Source organism: Mugil cephalus, chromosome 17 (genome assembly GCF_022458985.1).
Source record: "Mugil cephalus isolate CIBA_MC_2020 chromosome 17, CIBA_Mcephalus_1.1, whole genome shotgun sequence".
Taxonomy (NCBI): Eukaryota; Metazoa; Chordata; class Actinopteri; order Mugiliformes; family Mugilidae; genus Mugil; species Mugil cephalus.
Genome location: NC_061786.1, coordinates 11,122,130 through 11,145,142, shown reverse-complemented (window position 1 = coordinate 11,145,142; position 23,013 = coordinate 11,122,130). Strand labels below are relative to the sequence as shown.

The window sequence follows — 23,013 nt, the reverse complement described above, 5'->3', positions numbered from 1 at the left end:
ACAACATACGCTCACGTTTCGGATCAATAGATACATCAGTAAAAAAACGAATGCATTCTATAACATAAAAGTCCTGCACTAAATGTTTTGTCGTTGAAGGTGATGATAGTCATCATTTATTTCAAATAAGTGAGAGAGATGTTTATTCAACTGTGTTTTAATTTTGGAGGATGTGGTTTGGAGTACTATTGAAGTGTGCTGTGTTGCTGTTCTATTAGTTTTACAACCTTATTTTAGTTTTAGGCTAAATAACAGAAACCCTTGTGTGTTTAATTCCATACGGTTTAGTAGCACCACAAACTACTTCCTTCACTTAGCATTTATTTATCTATTGCAATGTATCAACACAAACTGCGCCTTTTAACCTTATTTAGTGCAAGACTCTTATATTAGAATGAATTTGTGTTCATTAGTGTACCTAATGAAGTGGCAAGTCAGCATACAGCGTCACCATATAGCCTGGAAAATGAAGAAATTCACAATCTTTTCTTTAAAAAAAATGTGCCAAGTAGTGTCAGTAGTGTTATATTGCTATCATTTCATCATAGTTTGAAACAATCAATCCGTCTAATATAATGGTTTACCGGTAGATTTTCATTTAATCTAATGATATTTTAAGCATGTGAGGGGCTGGGGTGTCCCTGCTGGCGGTTTCCTGTAACAACAACGACCCGTTGTGCTCAGTTTTTTGTCCTCTAAAGCAAAATCACATGGTGCCTATTTTGTCATATGACACTGATGAGAGGACTGACTCCCGGCGAGAGAGCCTCGTCCTCCGGGAAAACAAAGTCAGCTCGACCACTTGTCAGGGATGCTGTAAAGTGAACTTTGCGTGGAGGTATTTCTCGGGAAATCCGGAGGATGGACGGTCGGGGAGTTTTGTCTGCGATAGCCGCCGCTTGTTTCTTGGGTAAGTTCAGATTCCTCCGGCATTAACGAAAAAAAGAAAAAAAAAACACCTTTAATCCACCACTGATAATCATTCACAGCATTCACTTCTTAAAGTCCCAGTCTCGTTTGTTCCAGATGTTTGTTGTGAAATGAATTGGTATTTTTTTTTAAATAAAACAAAGCATATATGAATAAAAAAAATATCCTTCACAAACACAAGTCATTTATTTATTTATTTGCATATGTGTGAGAAGTGTACATGCTTTTAGTCTCTGTCAATGTGACAATTTTAAAATCTACTTTTACTCAAAAACATAGATTCCTACTACAAATTTAGTTTTATTCATTTACTTTGCCCCGAGCCACAACAACAGTCTTTCCCCTCGAAAAATTCCCCCATATAATTCACACACTGACTCACTGTGTTTCTGTAGGACCGTGTAGTGGTATTTTAAATTGCAGGTTTCCTCGCTGGAAAGTGGCATTTCTTTACAGCAACCTTGTTTCTAACAGTTTGGAGGAGGGAAGAAATGTTTCCAGCCCGGAGGAGACTGAAACAGCAGAGCAATCACATGACCCTCTTTCTGAATAATTTCATTTCGTGAGGAGGATGGCTCGTATTCAAGAAAGCACTTAAGCACATGGCTTATGTGATTACGGGCCACAATGTGAGCTCTGTTTTGTTGCTGATGTGCTTATACCTGTTGGCGCCCGCTGTTCTGACAGAGTGAACTTTATACATAGGTTTTTGATTGAGAGTTAGAGGCCGGTGGGGGATATATCTGAACGGGGCAGGCGCTCTGACCTCTGGCGAAGCGTTAGTTTTGCTTTTCCTTTGTGTTCTTGTGTCCAAGGCTTTAACTTTAGCAATCTCAAGACACATACAAGGTTTCTTCACAGAAACTGAGACGAGCAGTTATTACTTGTTATATTTATCAGTTTTAAACACTGATGAAAAATGGAAAGTAATTTATTAATTTGATTAATTGTCCAAGCATAGGATGTGACCTCGGATCCCAAAACAAAATACCTGCCGACAGCCCCCAAACTCTCAGGCCCTGCTGATCATCACGAATAACCGGCTGTTGTTCTTCCACTATTAAAAATATATTCTGGAGATCAGAACTTCGTCACAGCTCAGACACATATGAATCAATCCGGTGTCCTCCTCTTGCAGGCATGGTGGTGAGCCAGACTACACTCGCTCCCGCTGTGGTGAACACCACTCTCATTGAGAATGTGACCAGTCTGACTCCAACACCCGTGATTTTCAGCAGCACAACCCCGGGCTGCTCCGCCTTCAACCTCTCTACTTGTGAGCCCTGCGCACCGGGATCCCAGTTTGACAACAGTGAGTCAACAGTGTGTCACCTGACACGGAACCACCATGTTTAATTGTTTCATTGTGTGTTGTGGTGGTGGGTCACAGGTGGACTTCTTTTATTGGACTTTTTAGGACCTAAAGTCTCCTAAAGTATTTTTATTTAGACACTCATCGTCATTTGCTTTCAGACAGGAAAAAATTCCTCACTATAGTGGTTAAAAAAACTGAAATTTAAGTTAAGCACGTACCTCCCCAGACACCCTGCTGTGTACGTGCTGTCCCGACCGCGGGCTGTGTGTATTTCCTGGAGCGTGCCTGCCATGCGGCAAGGGATTTTATCAGCCGCTGGCGGGACAGCAGGAGTGTTTGCCCTGCAACCGGGGCTTCTACACCAAGTAAGGACTAATATTGCGCCTACTTTATTTTATTAGAAAGTTAAATAAGTCTTGTATGCTTTGCTGAATCTTTTTAAAACTTTACATCTACTCTACAGCTTCACTGGAAGTCCATTGTGTCACCCCTGCCCCGTTGGGTCCTTCAACAATAACACAGGGGGAGAAACTTGCACAAGTTGTCCGCCAGGTATGTTTATTTAGCTACAGCTCATTGTTGTAGCCTATCAGTAACTGGGTTACTTTTTTGTTCAGAAAATAATAAGCTGATATATATTTTGTCTGCTGCTTTCAGGTTCCTTTACGTCAAAGCAGAGTTCTACTTCCTGCTCGCCGTGTGCGCTGGGAACTTTTTGCAAGTGAGTTTAACAGCTGATTCGCTTTCTGCCCTGTAACCAGGATCCAAGCAAAACAAAACAAAACTAAACAGAGTTGAACTCTCTCTGAAGAGTGACCCACTGTATCCTACCAGCAAATTGAATATCACATGCTTTCATCATCCCATGCCTCGCTCTGCCAGCACAGATGCGCCCACACACAGGACTGATTATGCAGCCGTCCCCTTCGAGAAATCGGCAACAGGCATCAAAAGATGAACGTCGCGTTAGTTTGCTGCTTCGAACTCACGATGCATTATCGATCCAGATGAGTTTGATGTGTGGTCACAGCAGATCAAGCAGGATTTTCCTGGCAGTTCCCAGACCAGTTGCTCTCGTCCAGGTTGTTCCTGGTCTAGGAAAGAGGAAAGGAGTGATTTCTCCTCCCACATATTTAAGCCCAAGCACCCTGCTAGAGAAACTGACTTCAGCACAAGGGTCTTCAAGGGGCCTTTATATGTTGGATTCGTGTTAATATAAATTTAAAGAAATTTAAATTTGTGGGGGAAATGATATTATACACATAAACATATCTAATCAACCAAAGATTTGAGACCCCCTTGCAGTACCTCCGTGGACCCCTAGAGGTCACAGACCCCCTGTTGAAGGCCCATGTTTTAGCATTTAGAAGAAAAACTGATGTCACTACAAACTCATAGTCATTGTGAGGGTTGAAGCGATATATTAAGTGGTAGACTGGAAGACACAGATCTTTACCAAGTCCACTAAAAATCCCTTTACTCTCAAACTGCTTCCACAGCTAAACTTAGCTTTGGCCGCCGCGTAATAAAAGCGATAGTCCTGGTCTGTCAGCGCTCGTCTGCCAGGCCTGAAACCTACTCCACTGCCAGCGTCCACCGGCGGGCGTCTTGGGCTGCTGCCATGAGAGGCCACAGCTCCATAGCTTAAATAGAGCAGCTAAAAATATTGCTGCTGGATCTTGGACAGTACGTTTAATCTTTAATTTATGCCCTGTGTGCAGTTTACAACCATTTTCCAGTGATTTGACAGTGAAATACTGACATCAGCTCATTATTTGCTCAATAAGCGTCACCGGCGTGTCCGCGAAACGAGGTCGCAAACAAATCAACTTTGTTATTTCTCAAGCGCGGCAGCCGCGGAAACTATGTTCATCATTCATTTATGGTTATCATCATGTATCGTCGTGTGTCTGACAGCTCGTCTGGCTGCAGCCAGTGCCAGATGTGTCCTGGAGGCACAGAAGCTCTCCAGCCTGCCTCCAGAGACTGCACACCGTGCCGGCCAGGTAATTCACGCCGCGGAGACGTAAAGCTGCGGGCCTGCAATTTGTCATCTGTGCGAGAGCTCGCTGCAGCTCATAACGGAGAGGTGTAGGAGCTGACTGATGTCTGTTTTTGAGCAGGCATGCACAAGGCTCCCCATCAGCCCATGTGTCAAATCTGCAGCAGCGGCTTCTTCCAGATCCACTGGGGCCAGGAAACTTGTGATGTCTGCCCGGAGAATCACTACTGTCCAGTGAGTACTCAGCCCTGCACGCTCTCGTCAGACCGGGAGGAATGGACGTGCATTAGGTGAAAAGATGTTCTGCACGTTTGGTAACGGAGCACGTTGTTGTCTCAGAGCCCTGACGTGAACCCCATCCGGTGTCCGAATGACGCTTTCTGTCCAGAGGGCAGCTTGGCCCCGGGCTACTGCATGGAGACTTTCTTCCGGAAAGCAGGGGACACTTGTGAACTGGCTCCTGTCACCATTGCGCTGTTAGTCATCGGAGGAGGGGGTGAGTAGCAACGTTTCAGGAGGTATGAAGAAGGAGAACAATGATTGCACTGTGTGCTGAGAACCAGTGTTAATGTCCTGGAGTGATGCGTATCATTTGTGATTATAGACCCATGGTAAACAATTTAGAATTACCTTTGTGCTTTTTCAAATTGATTGCTTTAAGATTTAACAAGGTTCAAGGTTGCTGTACATTGATTAAATTAAAGGTTGGCATCATTAGCTACAGTTTTAGCTACTATTGTTTTAATTAAAAGCATATTTTCTGTGCGATGTTTTCTCTCCTATACGGAAAACAAGCAGATAGAGTGAGACACACATTCCCTGGAACTATCCGTACATCACAGGCAGATTATTTTTTGGCTCGAACACTGAGACCCTGTAATAAATTAATAGGACATAATCAGGTGAAACGAGAATCACGCTCACGCATCAGTGCGCCCTTTGTTCGAGTCTGTAACATCCCCTGGCATTTTCCTGTCTTATTTTTTCCTCCAGTGGCCTTACTCTTCATCGTTTTAATGGTTCTACGTCGACGGAGAGACACCGACGGAGAGCTGACGATGGCCCGGGCTCCATTGTTACGCAAAGAGCGACCTCAGGGCCGGTACTACGGGCTGCCCTGCGACGCGGAGCCCGTATATGCCGGCTGGTGAACCACAGGAAACGGAACTGTTGACCGATAAAAAAAAATAAATAAATAAACCCTGAAATGGTACCTTGGAGTGTACAGTCCACCAGCTTTTCAATGTGGTACATCTGAAAATATTCTTGACAAATGGAAGTTGATTATTTTATAAATTCTTATAGTTTGACATTGTTGAAATTGTTCCCCTCAGAGATAAATGTTCCTTTTGTACGCTGGGTTATTGGATTACGAGAGGCACGCAGGAGCGGGGAAACATGCGTCGACTTGGTGGGGAATCTTTTCCTCTTTTTATGAAAAGCACTTTTTTTTTTAAACAACGTCAATGTCATTTCTCGTGACAGAGAGGTGTGAACTGTGGCTGATGCCTTGTGGGTTTTTTTTTTAATGCGTTCGATTATTGTGTTTGGTTGTTTGTAGTTTCATTGCTGGCTTTGCTTAATGGTTTTCTTCTTTTTTTAAATGTTATATTTGTATGTTTTAACAGGAAATAAAAAAAATGTTCAGATTTCTAATTCTTTTGCAGTAATAAACTATAAATTTATAACTATATAGCTATATAATTAATCACAGTTTATTTCAGTCCAGATTTCTCCACAGTTATACTTTCATCTCATAAAGACCTTTAACATTTATCCGCTCCCTTCTCAGTGCTGGATCAAAAAAGCCGTTAGGTAATTTAACATAGAAAATGTTCTTATTATCTCAACATGAAGTGCTTGGAGACAACTGGTTCAAAAGCCGTCAGTAGAGCAGAGATTATTTTTGTGATGTCTTCTACTGTAAATACTGTGAAACCGATCCTTCAGTGCGTGGGAATTGTGGAGAATACCCTGGTTTAATTGGTCCACTGCTCTTTTTGTTAACTCAGTATGGAATTACTTAGTTCATATTATTTTGCAGAGAGGTGAGGTGAGGCAAAGAGGGTCATGGTCCCTCTTATTTATCTTTATTTATTTTTTTTTTTTACATTTTCTGTTCAGTATGTCATCGGATTAGACAATGTTTATGTTTTACTGTATTTCATCTTATTTGGTGATGCACTGCATTGCCAGTATTGACTCACCCATCCAAATAACTGAATTCAGTTGTTCCAATCACTTCCATGGCCACATGTAAATGAAATCAAGCACCTAGTCGTGCAGACTCCTTCTACAAACATTTGTGAAAGAATGGGTTGCTCTCAGGAGCTCAGTGAAATCCAGCGTGGTACTGTGACAGGATGAGGACTGAACCGGACCTTCTTGTCCAGCTTTAGAGTCTCACCTCACAAATGCTCTTCTAGAAGAATGGTCAAAAATTCCCATAAACACACTCCTAAACCTCGTGGAAAGCCTCCCCAGAGGAGTTGACGCTGTCATAGCTGGAAGGGTGGGCCGACGTCAAATTAAACCCCATGGATTAAAAATGGAATGTCATTTAAGTTTTGGCAGTATAGAGTATATTGCCTGTGGGTACCATGTTGCTGTGATATACTGCTGGTCAAATGAGTTGAATGAATGTTCCATAAGACATCTGTTCAGTCAAAAATTCATTCAGCAGTGGGTCAAAATCCAAAATAAACTGTCATAAGAAAGTGCTTAGATCAGATTGGATTAGATTAGATCAGATACTTTATTTAACCTGAGGGAAATTCGGTGTCAGTGGAGCAAGACCGAGACGGCAGCCTGTCACTGAACGAGCGACTATGATGACGTGTAGCGGGTGGTGGACATAATGGACTGGGGTTTGTTCAAGGTCCTTTCCTCTGCCACCCATGTCAGGGGCTCCAGCTCTGTCCCTCCCATTTGAATATTATTTTGGTGTTTCTTTCCCCTTCTTTTTGCTGTGATGTCTGGCTTTAGCGATGGGATGCCATGGCAGCACTACAAGATCTCGGGAAAAGCACATGTGTTACTAATGGCTTCAATCACTGCATTCATTAAGTGTCCTGGATCTGCCCGAAACATTCAGTTGTAAATGGGTCAGTGTTAATGCTATTAGTTGCACAATTTTCTGCTGCTGCAAGTGAACATTTTTTGTCATGACATCCATTTCACTGGACACTTGAGTGTTTAAGGGACGGCAGAAAATAGAAAATTCCACAACGCTGAACCATTCTTTCCACATTATGTAAACATCCAAGAGGAGACTGTGACAAATGGCACATCTCACGATCAGATAAATGTGTTTACTGAGTGTGAGGGCCATGAAGACGGAGCTGAAAGCTGCAAACTAGAAGGGTGAACCCTATACCTCCTTTATACATAAATTGAATACTGGAGTACAAAACAGATATCTAGCAGATGAATTGTGCCTCCCTACTGATTTTAGGATAATCTCTTTATCGCAACAGTAGCTGCATGCTGAAACTAATAAGACTTTTTTTACAGCATTACATTAAAGTGTCTTTAAAGTCTCCATAACTTGTCTGGCGCATCAAATTGCTTCACTCCTCTGAACTTTAGCCTTTACATTCCTCTATACTCAGTACTTTTTATTCTTTCTTTTTAAAACCAGACCTTTTATACATTTCTTTTTTTAATTTATTTATGCATTTTACTTGTATGTGTGAGCATACGTGGCAATAATCTGATTCACATTCCTCGACATAAATGAAACCAAAGATGCTACATTATGGAAATACTCAGTTACAAAACTCACAGATTTGTAATTTATCAAATCAAAACCATTATTAGTAATATAAAAAGTACAGTACTTTTTTTTTACCATTAACATACATGCTGTAGGAAATATTAAACGTTTTAGCTTTTCTTTTTTGCTCATTTTTATCTATGTCGAGTTCTTCAGAGCTATAGGTGAATGGTCATTCTTATTTAAATATGTGCTAAGTTATATTTACTCATGTAATTGAGGGTTACGAAGGTTGGGAAGAAGAGTAAAATGTGTGAATATGTTTGTAAATGTGTAACCCTGACACATGTATGTCACATGTAGCGGTTGCTAGGTGGCGGCAAAGCTCTATGTAGCATCAACATTAACGCGCAAGAGTGAACTTTGTCCAAACGGGACTCCGTACTTGGACGATTATTCAGCAGGAAACATGGCGGCCGCCCTGGCAAGGAGGCTGTCTGGTGTGTTAATATAATTTGACGTTCATCCTTTTCCATTTCACTCTTATCTTAATGCAAATATTCATTATGTTTTTTCCATATGCTGACGTACTTATCATGATTGTTGTTTAGATAGTGGTTTGGGGTCTGCTAGTAAGCTAACTAGCTAGCTAGCTCTTTCCTCCGTTCATGTGTCTTTTTTTTGTTGTTGTGCGTGTTGTCCTTGTGTCTGACAGGGCTGCTGAGGCCACTATCCGTGGCCGCATGTGCCAGGACGCCACAGATCTGTCAGCTCTCCCACCTCATCCAGCCTACGCCTCTCTACGGCTCTGCTACAGCCGCTGCCCGGGCTCCTGTTCGGGGTGTAGTCTGCCAGACTCCCTGGTACAACATCCTGCAACGGTAATGACCAGAGTGAGGTCATATGGTGGGAAGTGAACAAATTGAATCACATTTTCCCAGTGGTGGAGTTAAAACCGTTAGAGATATATGACATATTCCAGTGACCATCTCAAATGGGAATCAGGACAAGGTCAAGGGTCATGCAGGTGTTGGTAAAATCAGTATCAACTTGAAGAGAAGCATTAAATATTACACTTTGGCCACTATCTATATTAGTCCTTTGAAAACTAGTTCATCAATGGATTAGCCTGCATAACTCATAAATTATTTCGTTTGGGTAATAATCCAAGTAACAAGATTAAGCCTCAGCCCTGATGAGATGAGGTGTACATTATCCTCCAGGATACTGTCAGTGTCTCTGTCTTGTGTAGATATAATTTGGTGAGACTACGTGTTTGTGACCTAAAAGGATGAACCATTTACGTGAATATTCTTTGAATAACACTTCATCTTCTTTGTATTATTCCAGGGTGTCTGCACTTGTTCCCGGTGTAACTCAGCAGCCAAGCAGAAGCCTGACGTACTACAGCGTGAAGAAGGGAAAGAGGAAGAGTGTGAAGGCGGTCAAAGACAGGTTCATGAGGCTGCACTGTGGCCTTTGGATCAGACGCCAGGTGCGTGTGTGTTACAATTAACTGTAAGGATCACTGGGTTTACTTTCGAAACACAATGTGACTTCTCGTCCTCTTCTCTCCGTTCGTAAACAGTGCGGGTACAAGAAGAAACTGTGGAAGAAGATGCCTGCCAGAAAAAAGCGCCTGAGGGAAATCATATTTTGTAACAAAACACAGAGCAAGCTCCTCGATAAAATGACAACGTCATTTTGGAGAAGGAGAAACTGGTATCTAGATGATCCATACTTCAAATACCAGGATCGTGTTAACCTCAAAGTGTAATTCGCTGGCTTATGTAATCTTGTCTTCTGTTTGAATATAATGTACTAATCTTGTACAAGTATCTAATAAATCATTCTCTATCTTAAACGATTCCTTGCATTTTAAGACATCTGGACAAAATGAATTGAAACGGAGTCAAAGGTTTGCTTCATATTTAATAACTGTAAATTGATTTAACCAACAGAAATATTTAAACTAGCAGAACAATAAACTGATAGTCATAAACCATGAATTCATCACATCACTGCTTTTTTTGTTTTATAATTCTTCACAAGTTGAAACTGAAGTGATTTGACATTCTGGCCTGCCAGAAAAAAATCTTAGGATAAGTTAGTAATTTAAGTGGTTTGTCATCATGAATGAAGCCTTACAACGGTCAATTTACCAGTAAATAAGACATGTTATTTGTATGCCAACTGATGGTTCCAACATTTCTTTGCTGTGGAGGAGCCGAAAGTAAAAGAAAAGAGTTCATTGTTTACCAGCGAGGGCAAACGGCTTCACACAAAACCACTTAAGAAATCAGATTTTCATACAAATGAACAACAAACGTCATGCAGCCATGAGTTTATCAATCTATGCACAAGTATAGCAACATTTATTTTTCTCAGTTTTACTTTTGCATGGATTCTAATTGAAGGAAATCACCTCCAACACAAACACTGATACCACTAATGCTGAAACACGCACGTTTTTCTTTTTTTTTTCACCGTTTATCCATCAAAAGGACATTTCATGTGCATAATAAGTGTATCTACAACATCAGAGTGAATGACGTGTAAACAGAACAGTTGTACCTGAGAAGCTTTTGTTTCAAACTTCACCCCCACAGTAAATGACACAGACACAGTGATGAAAACTGTAAGCTGTAAATCCGCCCTTTACCGGCCAAACACTAGGTGACGTTTAGTGTAAGAACATTGCCAAGGTTCAGGCTCAGTGAATTGAAGTACAGGATGAAAACATACAATGCATCACCACGCACCATTAAATCTAAGTTTGTATACCTGCAAACCAATATAGTCACTCAGGAAAAAAAAAAAAAAAAAAAGCAGAAGCGAATAAAGATGAGAGCGCTGGGTTTTCTTTTGCTCAGTTAGAACATTACACAGTGTTTTGAAACATGGAAAATAAGAACCATGTTTATATACATTAACATTTACTCATGTAGGATCCTATTTCTGCTACAGATGAAAGTGACTTCTTCCTATCGTCATTAGCTTTTATTAATAATAATAATAATTTGCGAAATAAACGACAAAACAAGCTTAGAAACTGAATGGTAGATTGTCAAAACAGTCTGCTCCACTTAAATAGTGACTTATTCAATCTGTGATAGAGATGTTACACCTTGTCAAACAAGGATTTTTTAAATTCTTTTTTCTACCCACAGCAGAAATACATAATTAATTCTAAAATGATTGATGATAACAGCTATTTATGCGTTTGATCTAATTTTTGGCCATTCCAGAGTGTCCAGGGCAGTCATTTATATCCTAAGTATAGTGCAAAAATGATTGGTGTGAACATTTTGTTGAAAATACCACCCGTAGAGACATATGTGCCTCCACTGTGTCTTTCTTTAAGGCTTGCAGAGAGAGGTAAATGACAGAGTAGTGTCTGTCGCTGCTATCTGACATTTCATGACTACAAATACAGGCTGTTATGCTTAAATGTTTGAGTGGGTAGTGCAGAAATGCGTCCCCCGGGCCCGAATGAATAGAGTTAAAAACAGCCTTGCTTTTTTCTTTTGATCCTTGGCTTTTATCACATTCTCTCAAAGACAGCGTGTCACTCTCAGTGCCAGCTGTAGTCTCCAGTGACGGTACATTCTGTACAATGTACAGCGGACTAATGAGTGGGAATGAGACACACATGCAATTTCCTACCCAGTCCATGACATATAAAAACAAATCATAAAGATGAAGTACACGCAAACTGTACATAAATACATGTTCAATAACCCACAAACTAAAAGTGTCTTATCAGCATGGAGCCCATTCACTCATTTGTCTTATCTCAGTGTCACAAACCTAATGTTTTTTTGTTTTTTTTTTTAATTATGAGCCTCTGGCTATATATATTTTATATAGAGGGATCATCATAGGTCACTTTGGTAATACCTTATTCCAAAGCAAGGCTGCTTCAGTCATGTAGCTTTTGGCCATTCAGTATATTTAATTCTTGCAGCAAAGGCAGCTGGAGGAGTCGTGAGGACAGTTTCACATGGCTTCATTGTTCGAAGAAAGAGCACTCCTGGATCTTGTGAGAGGCCGTGAGACTCTAAGAGGAGGCTGGAAGGGAAGCACAGGGGGAGATGGAGTTTAGTAACCTAACAGCTGCAAGGGTATTTAAAGGATACAGCCGGCATTATTGTGTATTTTTAGTACTGTCAGCAAACTACAAGATAAGATCAACAATGCGTTAGTTTGTCTAGCATTATTTGCGACTTGACCCTCAGTCCAAAGGTTGTTTGCTCCTCCTGAAAACTAAATACTAATTATTTACGATCATTCGTCCATCACGGTTAAAACAGGATAAAACTGCGTATTTGTTGGGGACTACCTTCAGCTGCGCATTAATACACATTTGGTTCTCACTACTGATATAGGATTAACTAGGGCACAAAAAAAAAAAACTACAGCGCCAAATTCATTGTGATAAACGAACATGACACGCAGCGACGGGCGTGGCTCACTGATGCGTTCCTAGGCAACAACATGACCCAGCGCAATCAGCTCTGTCAGACTTTGGTCACACAGACGATGCATGTTCACAGGATGGGTTCAGAGTGTTTTTTTTTTCTTTTTTCCTTCTCGAGATATTTGCTGACAAGTGGAAAAGTTAAAACAATATTGCCAGACTTATCCGTTAGAAAGGTGCACTGTCATGCCAAACAAACGGACATCAGATTCATGAATGAGTGCTAGTTCGTTGCAGGGATGGATTTTCACGCAAAACATTTGCACAAACCTTCTTCTGTGAAGCGAAAGCACCAGAAGGCACATCCGTATCAACCTGTAAAACCGTGTTTGGATGCTGCACATGCCACGTTTCCAAACAACAAAAGAGTCACTGCAATCACATTTAAGCTAAATAACAGTTTCACAAGAGTTAATGCATCGGTGCAGAAATCCTATTAGTGTCCCCGCTCTTTTCACAGGTGCTGAAGCGTGATGATTCATTTAGCCACGCGGGCAGTAGAAATTAGTGAATCAGTGAGTAAGTCGCCACTCTCAAGGGGCGGTTAGAATCAGGCAGCAGCTGAGCAGTCACATTGACCTGGCAAGTGTACCTCAGGAGCCTTCCTCTTACTCAGCCTGACCTGCGGAGAGCTCGAAGGAGCTTTTGCCACCTCCTGGGGGGGCTCCGGAGCTTCGGGAGCGGGAGGTGGAGGGGGTGGAGAGGGTGTGGAGGGCGTGGATGGGGTGGAGGGTGGGGTGGACTGGGGCGTCACAGAGGCCGTAACGGGCGTGGACTCGGACCCAGAGGCCGAAATGGTCTGGGACGGAAACCCCTTGGAGTCCCACTGGTCCAGGCCCAACACCTCATACTCAGTCATGTCAAAATCCTGCCCTGCACCGTGGAAGAAGGTCGGTAGGAGGGATGAACAACATTTATATCATTCCCCTGGACTATTAAATCAAAGGCCAAATACTTTGAGTAATTGCTGTAGAGCTGCGGCGGATTTCGGTCATTTGGAGATGATGAAAGCTCAGGTCACTTTGTATCCTCATCATCCTCCTGCAGTCGCACAGAGCAGGAGCCAAATGGGATGAAAACCAATTTACAGCGAACATGAGCAAAACGAGGCCGTTCTTATTACAGTTTCCGGGTCTTTGTTGAGCATCCGCAGGATTACAGTACGGCCACTGAAGTTAATTTAATGCAGCCAGAGAGGAAAGCCAAAACATACGTTTAGGAAACTTTGCAATCTTGGTGATTATTGTCAACTAAAACAAAGATCTCAAGAAAAGACCAAAACCAACAATGCATTCATTCCAAATAACAAGAACTATCTGTGAAAGTCTGGTTTTCATCTGCGGCTTTCAGATCTACAGTTGTACAGAAGCTGTTAAACACACAACAGTGAGCCACGTCTTAGCTCGCTGTGACGTGCTTCTCTATTATTATGCCTTTATTTTGCCGTAAACACACACAACGGCTCAAAAAAATGTGTTTTAATCCACAGATGAAAATAGTCCCCAACAGATTTACATTTTAGAGAATTATTTAGACAAATCAAACTTATGTTTTTTTGAAGATTTAAAGGATTAAATTTAGAAACACAGACAAGCTGAGGAAGTCTGAGAGTAGGTTTTGGTGTTTCAATGGGATCTGTTGACAATAACCAAACTCAAGATAACACGAGATGAATCCCTGAAGTCAAGTGAGTGTAGTCACAGACATACAGCGGCGATGTTTTAATCACATTCAGCAAATATTAACAGAAGGACTTTGTTTAATCGAACGACTGATGTTTCTGTTCAGTGTCGACAGCTGTGGCTATATTTCTCATTTTCTTTACAAAGGAGCGGTTATTATCAGAACAATCTGAGAGCATATTAAAACAAGCAATAACTGTTTCCATGTGATGTTAAACCAAAGAACAAACCCCTCTCAGCTACATGTGAGTTTTGTCACAGGATGGCGAGCCTGGCAGCCCTACGAGGCCTGACCTGCTCCAAACAGGAAGGCCGGCTTGACGTTAAGGGGGCCACTCAGGAAACCAGAAGTACTAAACAATATCTGGAGGGTTAAACAGGCTCGAACGGGAAGATGGCTATCGACGTGATGATCTGCCTTTCACAAACTAAACAGGCAACGGGCCGCTGCACCGTAATGACTCCATTACGGCTAATGTGCTCAGAGAAGTTGCATTTAGGGTGCCCGTTTCATCAATACGCCACGTTATGAAACATATAATTATTTGGCTTTTAGTTTTCAGCGGTACGCGTCAGGAGGCTGGGTGCCAGCAATGTGTCCTCACCTTTGTTGTAGCTCTCCGACTTGCTGCGCATCATGGTCCTGGTCCGGTGCTGTGCCGCTGTAGGCTGTGCGGAGTCGGGCCCGGTGTTATCATCCTCAGACTGGTAGGAAGACAGGTCCTGCATGCTGAAGCTCCTTAGTCTGTCTGAGAGAACTCCTTGGCCCTGGACCAGGAAACGCCAGGTTTTCAGGTTTTAATGCAGGCAGCGATGAGAGACATTCAGAGGGCATCTATTATGATCAGCTATGGGATCCTTTACTATAAATAAATAAGGGACGTGGTCTACGCTTTTTAAGAGACACTCTCATTAAGAGAAAGGTCGCAAAACAACAGGCTTGATACTTCAAATGGACAGTTTGGTGTCTTTGAAGTTGGGTGGTATGAGTCACATTTCTATAGTGTATAGTATTACTTGTATTACATGGTGGTTGGTGGAAGAAACAGACCAGCAACTTCTATGTTCTGTGACCACAAAATGACTTTTTTTTTTGTCAGTAGAGCTTGACTTTGAACGGAACGATGTGTCAGTAAGTGGTGTCTAATAATATTCTAAATATAGCATACTCTTAGACTAATATTGATTTTTTAGGTGGACCTTGTTTTATGCGCCTGACCCCATCCACAGCAAACCTTCGCTTCCATGTCAGCACTCATCTCTTCACCAAACTGGAGTTATGCTTGCCACCATCTACTGTATATGATACACTGACCATAGGGAAGTGCCTTTCAGGAGGCACTTCCCTATAGCCTTTGGTTAGCCTAACCCTGACCGAGCTGTCTCGAGGTTCTCAGCCCCAGTCATGCTATGCCCAACAACAAAGCTGAAACAAAATTGAAACAAAGTCAAAACAAAGTCAAAACAAAGTCAGCTGGACAAAGTCGGTTTTAAATGTCTGGAAAATGAGGCTGGAATTGTAGGCGTTTCTGGCCATTAATGGGTAAGTTAGAGTGCCACTCAATGGGGGAATGAAAGAGGGTAAAAGCAAAGTGCCTAGCTGTTAACAGATAGCATAGTCATGTGAGTTTTAACTCGGCCCCGCCCACAGATGTTTTTAAAAAAAAAGAAAAAGAAAGAAAACTTGACGCCCCACCAGTCACTTAGAAGCCACTTAGATGAGTCAAGAAAACTCAATTAGTCCAGTCAGTGACCTTTGTTTTAGCTCTGCTTCTGGAAACAAAACAGTCTATTTAACTGCAGTGACAATCGAATGTAAGCCCAGGTCGCTACAAAACAAATGCTCAGAGTCTGCATTACCTTTGTTGCAGCCATGACTGCAGCTGTGGCTGCAACATTCAGTCCTTTTCTCCCAAAATGCACCAGGGTGTCATAGCTTTTGTCCTTTGCTTGGCAGATATAGTCATCAATGTCCTAAAATGAAGACATAAAAAACTCACATAAACACGTAACGGCTGTCATTGTGTAACTCATTTCACGCGCAGTTTGATTATCTCTCACTGTACTGTGTCATGCTACTCTCTGACTTTTGATCTTTAAAAAGTCACTTATCTGCTTCCTGACTCACACACAGAGGAAAAGGGAAAAGAGACATGGAAGAAGTGACACGTCTCCTGTCCGGCCAGACGCATCCAAACAGCTAAAGTGGGGAAGCTCGACTGGCACAAAGGCACCTTTGTTCTCGAGAACGTCGCAAAGCTTAAATTCTATTAGTGTCAAAACCAAGCGGGCCAACTTACAACCTAGGCCGAATGTTTCCACCTAAGCCCTCCTTTCACTGCTCAGATACGACAAAGGAAAGGGATTTCACCTTCTCTTTTGAGGAAAGCGTGGGATGGACAAACTTCCTGTAGAGCACACTGGAGCCCTTGGTGTATGGAGACAACAGCCACACCACAAAGGCTATCTTCAGCTCATAATAGAAAGGAAGCCTGCAGTGAAGACAGAATAATATTGCAAATGAAACTGAAAAAACAGTTTTCCACTGGGGTCCCATGTGAAGCGCAGTCTACGTATCAACATTGGCTTACCAGCATATAAACATATCTGTAAATGCTTCCACCGTAGTGAATAGGGCAAATATTATCCAGTACATCATCCATTTCACCTGCAACGCAACAGAAGCGGTTAACAGGTTAACAGCAAACAAACTTGTGCAATCATTTGCATGAGAAATCAAAAGAAGACAAAACATATACTCACGTATTCTCTCACATCTTTCGACTTGACGGCTTTATACGATGAGTATGCAGGATACAGTGTACCAAACACAAGTCTAAACAAAAATAAAACGCCGAGTTACAGTCCACTGGAATGACTAAAGACATGCACGAGCTACATGTAACATCAAATCATTACAAAAGTAATGATTATGGACCATTGGTTGCCTTCAGCTAGCAAAACAGCTGTTAAATAACCATTAAACCAACTAAGCACTTAGTCAAATTGGCTAAATGCCGACAAACACCCAGGTATGAGACAAAATTAGCTCACATGTGTTTATCTCTAAATTTATTTATGTGTATAGGCACCTGTGCCGCTCGGTGTCCGGACAGAGACAGCACCCTGTTGAAGTACTAAGAAGGCAACAGCTGTGACCTGATCAAATTACTGACCCACATCATGTTGCAGCACTTGGTCCTGGCCAGCTCACTGTGCTCTAACAGGGCTTTTAGAAAGGACACTCAAAATATACCAACCCTAAAACCTTTCTGTTGGATATTGGATCCAAAACGCCCCACATAACCAGGTTCTTAACAGCCACAGCTGAGGAAGTCCAATCTGTGTAACGAGATCTGGTAATCTAAAATTAATTGCCCCACTATATTTGAGGTGTGGGCCTCTCCACGGGGTATGTAATGACGCTGATTCATACTTTGTGCAGGTAAAAATACCCGGTCATTATTTACTGTTAATTAAAGGGAGGTACGTATATACTTTTATGACTCGAATAAGTCTTGCATTGTAACCCGAGACGGCTGACCCATCCCTTTTGTTTTTTTTTCCAATATGGGACATCAACACTGAACAGTGCTCCACTCAAAGACCGCTCCTGTTGTTCAGTCACCTCCACGCTCATTTGTGACATTTGGGGCTTCTGGCTCTGAAAGAAAAGCCTCTCATGCCTGGATCTGACTCATTTTATGATGGTGATGATACATTATTTAGTCAATCACGTCATCTCTTTGTCTGTTATTAAAAAAAAAAATCAATTTGATAAAAACAAAGAGTGCCAGACAGCTGAGCGCTGCCAGAAATAGGTCTATACAGGCCCAGCTCAGCATTACCGCTGAAATGGCAAAGTGCAGTCCCGTAGCTTACAATACTGGCCATTTTCAGTCAAAATTTAATAGACCCAGACCTGTTCTATTTGCACACAGACGTCTGATTCTGATTAAATATTAGACAAAATTGCGGGGGCTTGTAAAGCGCACCGCTCCTGCGTCCATAGCGGCACAAACAACGCAACCTGCAACAACCCGGAGCCCCTGCTTATTAATGTACAAAGCTGTTACAGATGATACGGAATGAAATAAACAAAAATGACTTACACCACAAGTCTAGAGATGAGCCAGGAGACCATTTCGCTGGAAAAGCGACAGGACGCGCTGTCTGCGGGGAGGAGTTTCCTCCAGATGACAGGCGCGTCCAGGCGGCGGCGTACGGACGCACACAGGCAGCAACGTGATGCGGGATAAACAGTGAGAGGAACGTAACCGTATCCATAGATGGCAGTGTTGCATTACACAGACAACAGATACTCGGCATGCCGATGGGCAAGGACGAGTCCCCATGCCTCATATTTGGTTAAAAGTTCCTAAAAATAAAAAATAAAAAAATGTGTCCAGGTGCAGTATATATCCTGTTTGTCCTTTACGCACTTTTCCTTACAACGTGTGGAGCACGTGGCTCCAAAATGACCTTTAAGTAAAACGATCGTAGCTGACAATAACCAGAATAGCAGTCGAACTGAAGCCATAGAAACCAAGTCAAACTAAATATATACTCCCATGCATCATTTTGAGGTAATTTTTATTGGTTTATGTGTATATGCTCCAGGTGAGATTTACCAGAGCTAAAGATTATTTCCCTGACTCATTTATTTCCCTTTAAGGTGTCAGAAAATAGTGATCAGTGTCATCAGTGTACCACTATTGTTGATGGTGTGTTTTTTCTCTATTTAAAAGTTGAATTGTATCAATTATATCAAAACACAAGACAGAGCCTTGATATTACCATAAACAATGCTGAAACAAAAGCAACTGGAGCGGTTTGAGTTACCTCGAAAATGTTTCAGCGCTCACCCAAGAGGCTTCCTCAGTCTTTGTCTTTGATTTTCTCTTGGCTTTGTTTTTTTTTTTGACCCATCACAACCTGGATAACAGGTCTCGTTGCGAGATGGAGCTGATAATGCTTGACCCACTTCAACTGATCTTAAAGTATCTCAAATCAGTTCACACAGTGCGTATTTTGGCTCACTGGGACCCCTGGGACGGTATGTGAAAAATATTCCAGAGAGAGCAGATGACAAAGTGCTAAACATTCAGAACAGACAAAGACACTCAAATTAAATGTCACGAAAAATACACATCAGGTCCGATTTTTCATGACCTGCACGGATTAAACCGCAAAATGGAAATTTAAAAACTTGCTCTACATCTACAAATCTGTAATCACCATAAAGCCCATAAGTGTTATCATTAATACCAATTACGGTTTAATAGCATTACATTTGCATTATTAAAAGTGAGCATACCCTCCAGCACTTCTCCAAGTACATGACAAACTACAGATTAGATGACGTGCATGGAAACTAAATCTAAATGGAATCTAAATGGTCAATCCTGAAAGTCTCCTTGAATTCTGCTCACTAACCTGAGAGCACTGACATTATCACAGCTACAGTATTGGCTTTGTCCAGCCTTTGGCCCACTAGCTGAAGCCAGAGAACAGAGGCAAGGTTTTGTTACAGTAACAAACAACAAAACCTGCGAGGGAGGGAGGTTGGTTGAAATCTAATCCTTTCGTCCATTTGAAAGCAAAGGGGAAAGGCTTTGAAATAAGGTGCACCCAAACTGCACTAACCTGAAAAAGAGAGACTGATATCAACAAAATGTAACACGGTCTAATTTCCCTCGCATCGTGTTACAGGTTGAAAAGGCAAAGTTTCGTCATAGCTTATGAGTCACACCACATAATCATACATTTCTGTCAGTCATTTAACTCTTCATAAAATGTTTCTTTCCAGGACTGCTGAGCAAGCGCTTCAATCTGCTAGGGAGAGGTGTTTGTGACAACAGCACTCAGTTGTGCGTGCAGTACAGCTTCTGACCTGCTGAGTGAGCTGTTGCTAGCCCTTATTTTGATGATTACAGACCCAGTGTTTATTGTGACGTAGCGGGGCCCAGCGCTGACAGAAACGAGTGCTAAAACATACGTTTTACCTTCGGTCTTAAAAGTTTATTCAATATTTTTTTGTCTCTGTTCACATAGAAAAAATAAACACACAATACTTCCACAAATGCACAACTTTTCTATTTCCGCTGCATTTTCCCGTCGAGGACGAACTCATCGTGACGCAAAGTGAAACGTTGAACAAGCTGAATGCAAAACAAATGGGTTAAGGTGGTATGCGTGCATTTATCTGATGAGTGTACTTAATGTGTATGAACACAAACAGAACAGATAACATTTCGACTGTACAGGAGATTACCTATCAAAAGTGAAATTCGCCCATCACCTCTAGTGTTTCAGATAAAGGATAATTACTAGCAAATGAGCAGCTGTTGCTTACAAAACTACTGCTGTTCAGCGATCTACGAAGTGATTTATTAACAGTTATTCAATCACTTGTTTGGATCATTAAACACCCAAGTACCTCCACAACATGTCCACAACTTAGGACAGAAGAAGAATATGACGAAGCACTGTAGGCACAGCAGGCTTTTCATACTTACATTATATACACGTTCTTAACCTTCTGTTTGACTTTGGATAATAAAGACTTACCTAGGGTTACCCCTGATAATAATTAAAGACAAGAAGCGAAACCACCTTTTCTTCTGGCTGAGTAGACCAGTTGTTATATAAAAAAAGTTTTAACTGTCATAGCACAACAAGAAATGATTATGTGAAATAATATTGTGAAGCAAAGGGGATGCTCAGCACTGTAAACCCTGCACCAGAATTGTCTCAGTCCTTTATGGAGTGCGCAAACCGACTCTCACTGACAGAAGGGTGGCAGTTCACTTTAGCTCCTGAGAGCTGCCAGTCTCGACTGCATCGCTTCAATGTCCTCCTCTGACTCATCCTCGGAAGCTGCGGTGGCTCCAGCCGGCTCCATTTCGGGGAGGGCGTCTGTAACTTTGCTCGGCGCTTTGCCAAGGGCACCTAGCAAGGAAAACAGAACAGGAGGTGGGTCAGTCTGAGGTTAGGATTTCAATTCTTCAAAAAGTTAGATATCGAAGCAATATTACAAAACATGAATGTAACTGTTATTACTAAAGGGTGTAGTGATTAAATTAATCAAAGTAACTGTAACAATGTGTTACATTCTAGTTTAATCAATCTCTTTACCTGCTGTGATCTCAAAGAGGATCTTGTCAACTTCCTCCTCTGCTGCTTCCTCCATCTCCTCTCCATCTTCCATACTCTCAAACGTGTCTTCCAACATTTCTTCAATGATGCCAGCCTAAAAAAAGGAACATGTGGTTGAGCAAATTTTCCTTTGAAACATAAAAAATGGGTGATAAACGATTATCAGAGCCACAGTGTTCTAGTTTTTGTAGTAGCTTTCCTGTAAATAGAATCCATTTATTTTTGGATGCTGCTGACCTTCATCATCTCTTTCGAAAGCTCCCTCATGGTGGCCTGGATCTCTGGGATTTTGACTAGACTCTGCATGGCTTTCATGACTTCTGTGCTCTTCTGCAGGGCGCCTGCTACACGCAACACAGCTGGAAACACACAAACACATTGCCTCACTGACAGAGCACAGCAGAGCCTTCGGATGACTGAGAAGCAAGCCGGTTTCCTGGTGACGTAGTTTCCGCCTCCTCTGACATGTGACACTCACCGAGCTGATTCTTCATGCTGAGCAGCACAGAGTTCATCTGAGCTTTGGAGGCGTAAAGTTTGGTGATTGCCCGTTTTGACTGAATCATCTCCTTTGCGAGGATCACACACACATCTTTCTGGCCCTTTTTGGCAGCATCTTTAATGGATCTTTTAACTTTTTCTTGTTCTCTTTGAATATCTGAAATAAAAGGATATGTCATTAAAAACAGGACTGACATAATTTACATTATATATCACTATTATTAGTATTATTGTTATTACACATTTCCCTGGTATAGATAGACAAGGAGACACACAGACAAGTTGTAATGCATTACATGAATTTTCTTAACCAAAGCCTCCTTTTGTTGTTTTGCTTCTAGATATTCCAGCTGAAGGAAATCTATTACCGTTTCCCATTCATTAATCAGATACTTGGAAGTCACCTAAAAGTAAATGTATAAACAGGACACTGTGTACATCTCTGTAAAAGTTGTCAAAAGCTGACAATAACTTACCTCTAATTTGTCTATCAATCACTCTCATCTCCTTCCTAATTTTCTGAGACCACTCGTTGATCTAAAAAGAAACAATAAGTTACAGCAAACTGCAGTAAAATATCTTGACAGTTAAAGTATGTTTATAATGTCAATTTTGAACATAAACATGTTACTAATGCGACGTGTAAGCGATAAAAACAAACCACGGTGTCGGCTGAAATAAGCTCAATCAGGGTTTGTTTACACCGAAGTGACTGACAGGTAGCTTGTATGCTAACTGGCTCACATTCCTGTTCAGAAAACACGCATTGACTTATACCGTGGCGTGTAAACAAACTTGTAATGTTTATTTATTGTCGTGGGAATAACACATGGTAATGTCAGTGACAAAAACAGCTTCATTTATCAAAAACAACCAGACAACAGACGGGACGAACCAAGCCTAGTTAAACTAGCAGCTAACGTTAGCAAGGTTAGCTCAAGACACTAACCGTCTTTTTCTTATTACGGAACAAAACTCTAACAGACAGTCCGAGACTTCAGCAGCCAGTACTCACCAGATCTTTTGGTGGTTTCTCCGGTGTTCTGCCGAACAGACCCATTGTGGTTGGTGAGTTAAAGGCCAAGCTAACCCGTCTGACTGTAACTAGCAAGCTAGCTGCAGCACTTCCTGTTCTCACCCAGGCCTCTCCCTCTCCTCTATCTGGGGCTTAGGACGAACAAGAAGGACCTGTCCGTCCTCAGCGAGGAAACAAGTGAGATAAGTGTCCAA

At 41.8% G+C, this 23,013-nt stretch overlaps 4 protein-coding genes across 5 annotated transcripts; 2 read left to right on the top strand and 2 right to left on the bottom strand.

Annotated features, from left to right (window-relative positions):
• The first annotated feature begins 618 nt into the window (after positions 1-618).
• Positions 619-5,903, top strand: si:dkey-21a6.5 (sushi, von Willebrand factor type A, EGF and pentraxin domain-containing protein 1). The gene is made up of 9 exons (XM_047610205.1): positions 619-910; positions 2,069-2,242; positions 2,472-2,610; positions 2,709-2,797; positions 2,903-2,966; positions 4,163-4,251; positions 4,369-4,481; positions 4,587-4,743; positions 5,241-5,903. The coding sequence occupies exons 1-9, from the start codon at positions 862-864 to the stop codon at positions 5,396-5,398; spliced, it is 1,032 nt and encodes a 343-aa protein (XP_047466161.1). The 5' UTR covers positions 619-861; the 3' UTR covers positions 5,399-5,903.
• A 2,438-nt stretch (positions 5,904-8,341) lies between these two features.
• On the top strand, positions 8,342-9,826 carry mrpl35 (mitochondrial ribosomal protein L35). The gene is made up of 4 exons (XM_047610313.1): positions 8,342-8,462; positions 8,678-8,843; positions 9,313-9,457; positions 9,551-9,826. The coding sequence occupies exons 1-4, from the start codon at positions 8,432-8,434 to the stop codon at positions 9,737-9,739; spliced, it is 531 nt and encodes a 176-aa protein (XP_047466269.1). The 5' UTR covers positions 8,342-8,431; the 3' UTR covers positions 9,740-9,826.
• A 48-nt stretch (positions 9,827-9,874) lies between these two features.
• On the bottom strand, positions 9,875-18,427 carry reep1 (receptor accessory protein 1). 2 transcript variants are annotated; one of them, XM_047610310.1, is made up of 8 exons: positions 18,237-18,427; positions 16,888-16,960; positions 16,716-16,792; positions 16,496-16,616; positions 15,985-16,098; positions 14,730-14,892; positions 13,035-13,315; positions 9,875-12,033 (listed from the first exon to the last, which is right to left on the bottom strand). In XM_047610310.1, the coding sequence occupies exons 1-8, from the start codon at positions 18,266-18,268 to the stop codon at positions 11,962-11,964; spliced, it is 933 nt and encodes a 310-aa protein (XP_047466266.1). In that variant the 5' UTR covers positions 18,269-18,427; the 3' UTR covers positions 9,875-11,961. The 2 variants fall into 2 exon arrangements, with proteins under 2 accessions (XP_047466266.1, XP_047466267.1); XM_047610311.1 differs by having other exon boundaries at positions 13,065-13,315.
• Positions 18,428-20,123: 1,696 nt separating this feature from the next.
• On the bottom strand, positions 20,124-22,983 carry chmp3 (charged multivesicular body protein 3). Its single transcript, XM_047610312.1, has 6 exons — positions 22,799-22,983; positions 22,260-22,320; positions 21,761-21,940; positions 21,520-21,641; positions 21,262-21,376; positions 20,124-21,075 (listed from the first exon to the last, which is right to left on the bottom strand). The coding sequence occupies exons 1-6, from the start codon at positions 22,841-22,843 to the stop codon at positions 20,936-20,938; spliced, it is 663 nt and encodes a 220-aa protein (XP_047466268.1). The 5' UTR covers positions 22,844-22,983; the 3' UTR covers positions 20,124-20,935.
• Between the last annotated feature and the right edge of the window lie 30 nt (positions 22,984-23,013).

Coding starts and splice junctions, on each gene's coding strand:
- mrpl35 (XM_047610313.1), top strand. CDS start 8,432: ATGGCGGCCGCCCTGGCAAGGAGGCTGTCTG. Junction 8,463..8,677: donor CCTGGCAAGGAGGCTGTCTG/GTGTGTTAATAT, acceptor TGTGTCTGACAG/GGCTGCTGAGGCCACTATCC. Junction 9,458..9,550: donor GCCTTTGGATCAGACGCCAG/GTGCGTGTGTGT, acceptor GTTCGTAAACAG/TGCGGGTACAAGAAGAAACT.
- chmp3 (XM_047610312.1), bottom strand. CDS start 22,843: ATGGGTCTGTTCGGCAGAACACCGGAGAAACCACCAAAAGATCTG. Junction 21,642..21,760: donor CAGCATGAAGAATCAGCTCG/GTGAGTGTCACA, acceptor GTGTGTTTCCAG/CTGTGTTGCGTGTAGCAGGC. Junction 21,076..21,261: donor CCTCTTTGAGATCACAGCAG/GTAAAGAGATTG, acceptor TTTCCTTGCTAG/GTGCCCTTGGCAAAGCGCCG.
- si:dkey-21a6.5 (XM_047610205.1), top strand. CDS start 862: ATGGACGGTCGGGGAGTTTTGTCTGCGATAGCCGCCGCTTGTTTCTTG. Junction 2,611..2,708: donor AACCGGGGCTTCTACACCAA/GTAAGGACTAAT, acceptor TCTACTCTACAG/CTTCACTGGAAGTCCATTGT. Junction 2,967..4,162: donor GCGCTGGGAACTTTTTGCAA/GTGAGTTTAACA, acceptor TGTGTCTGACAG/CTCGTCTGGCTGCAGCCAGT.
- reep1 (XM_047610310.1), bottom strand. CDS start 18,268: ATGGTCTCCTGGCTCATCTCTAGACTTGTGGT. Junction 16,099..16,495: donor CGCTTTCCTCAAAAGAGAAG/GTGAAATCCCTT, acceptor TCTTCATTTTAG/GACATTGATGACTATATCTG. Junction 13,316..14,729: donor GTCGGAGAGCTACAACAAAG/GTGAGGACACAT, acceptor TCCACGGTGCAG/GGCAGGATTTTGACATGACT.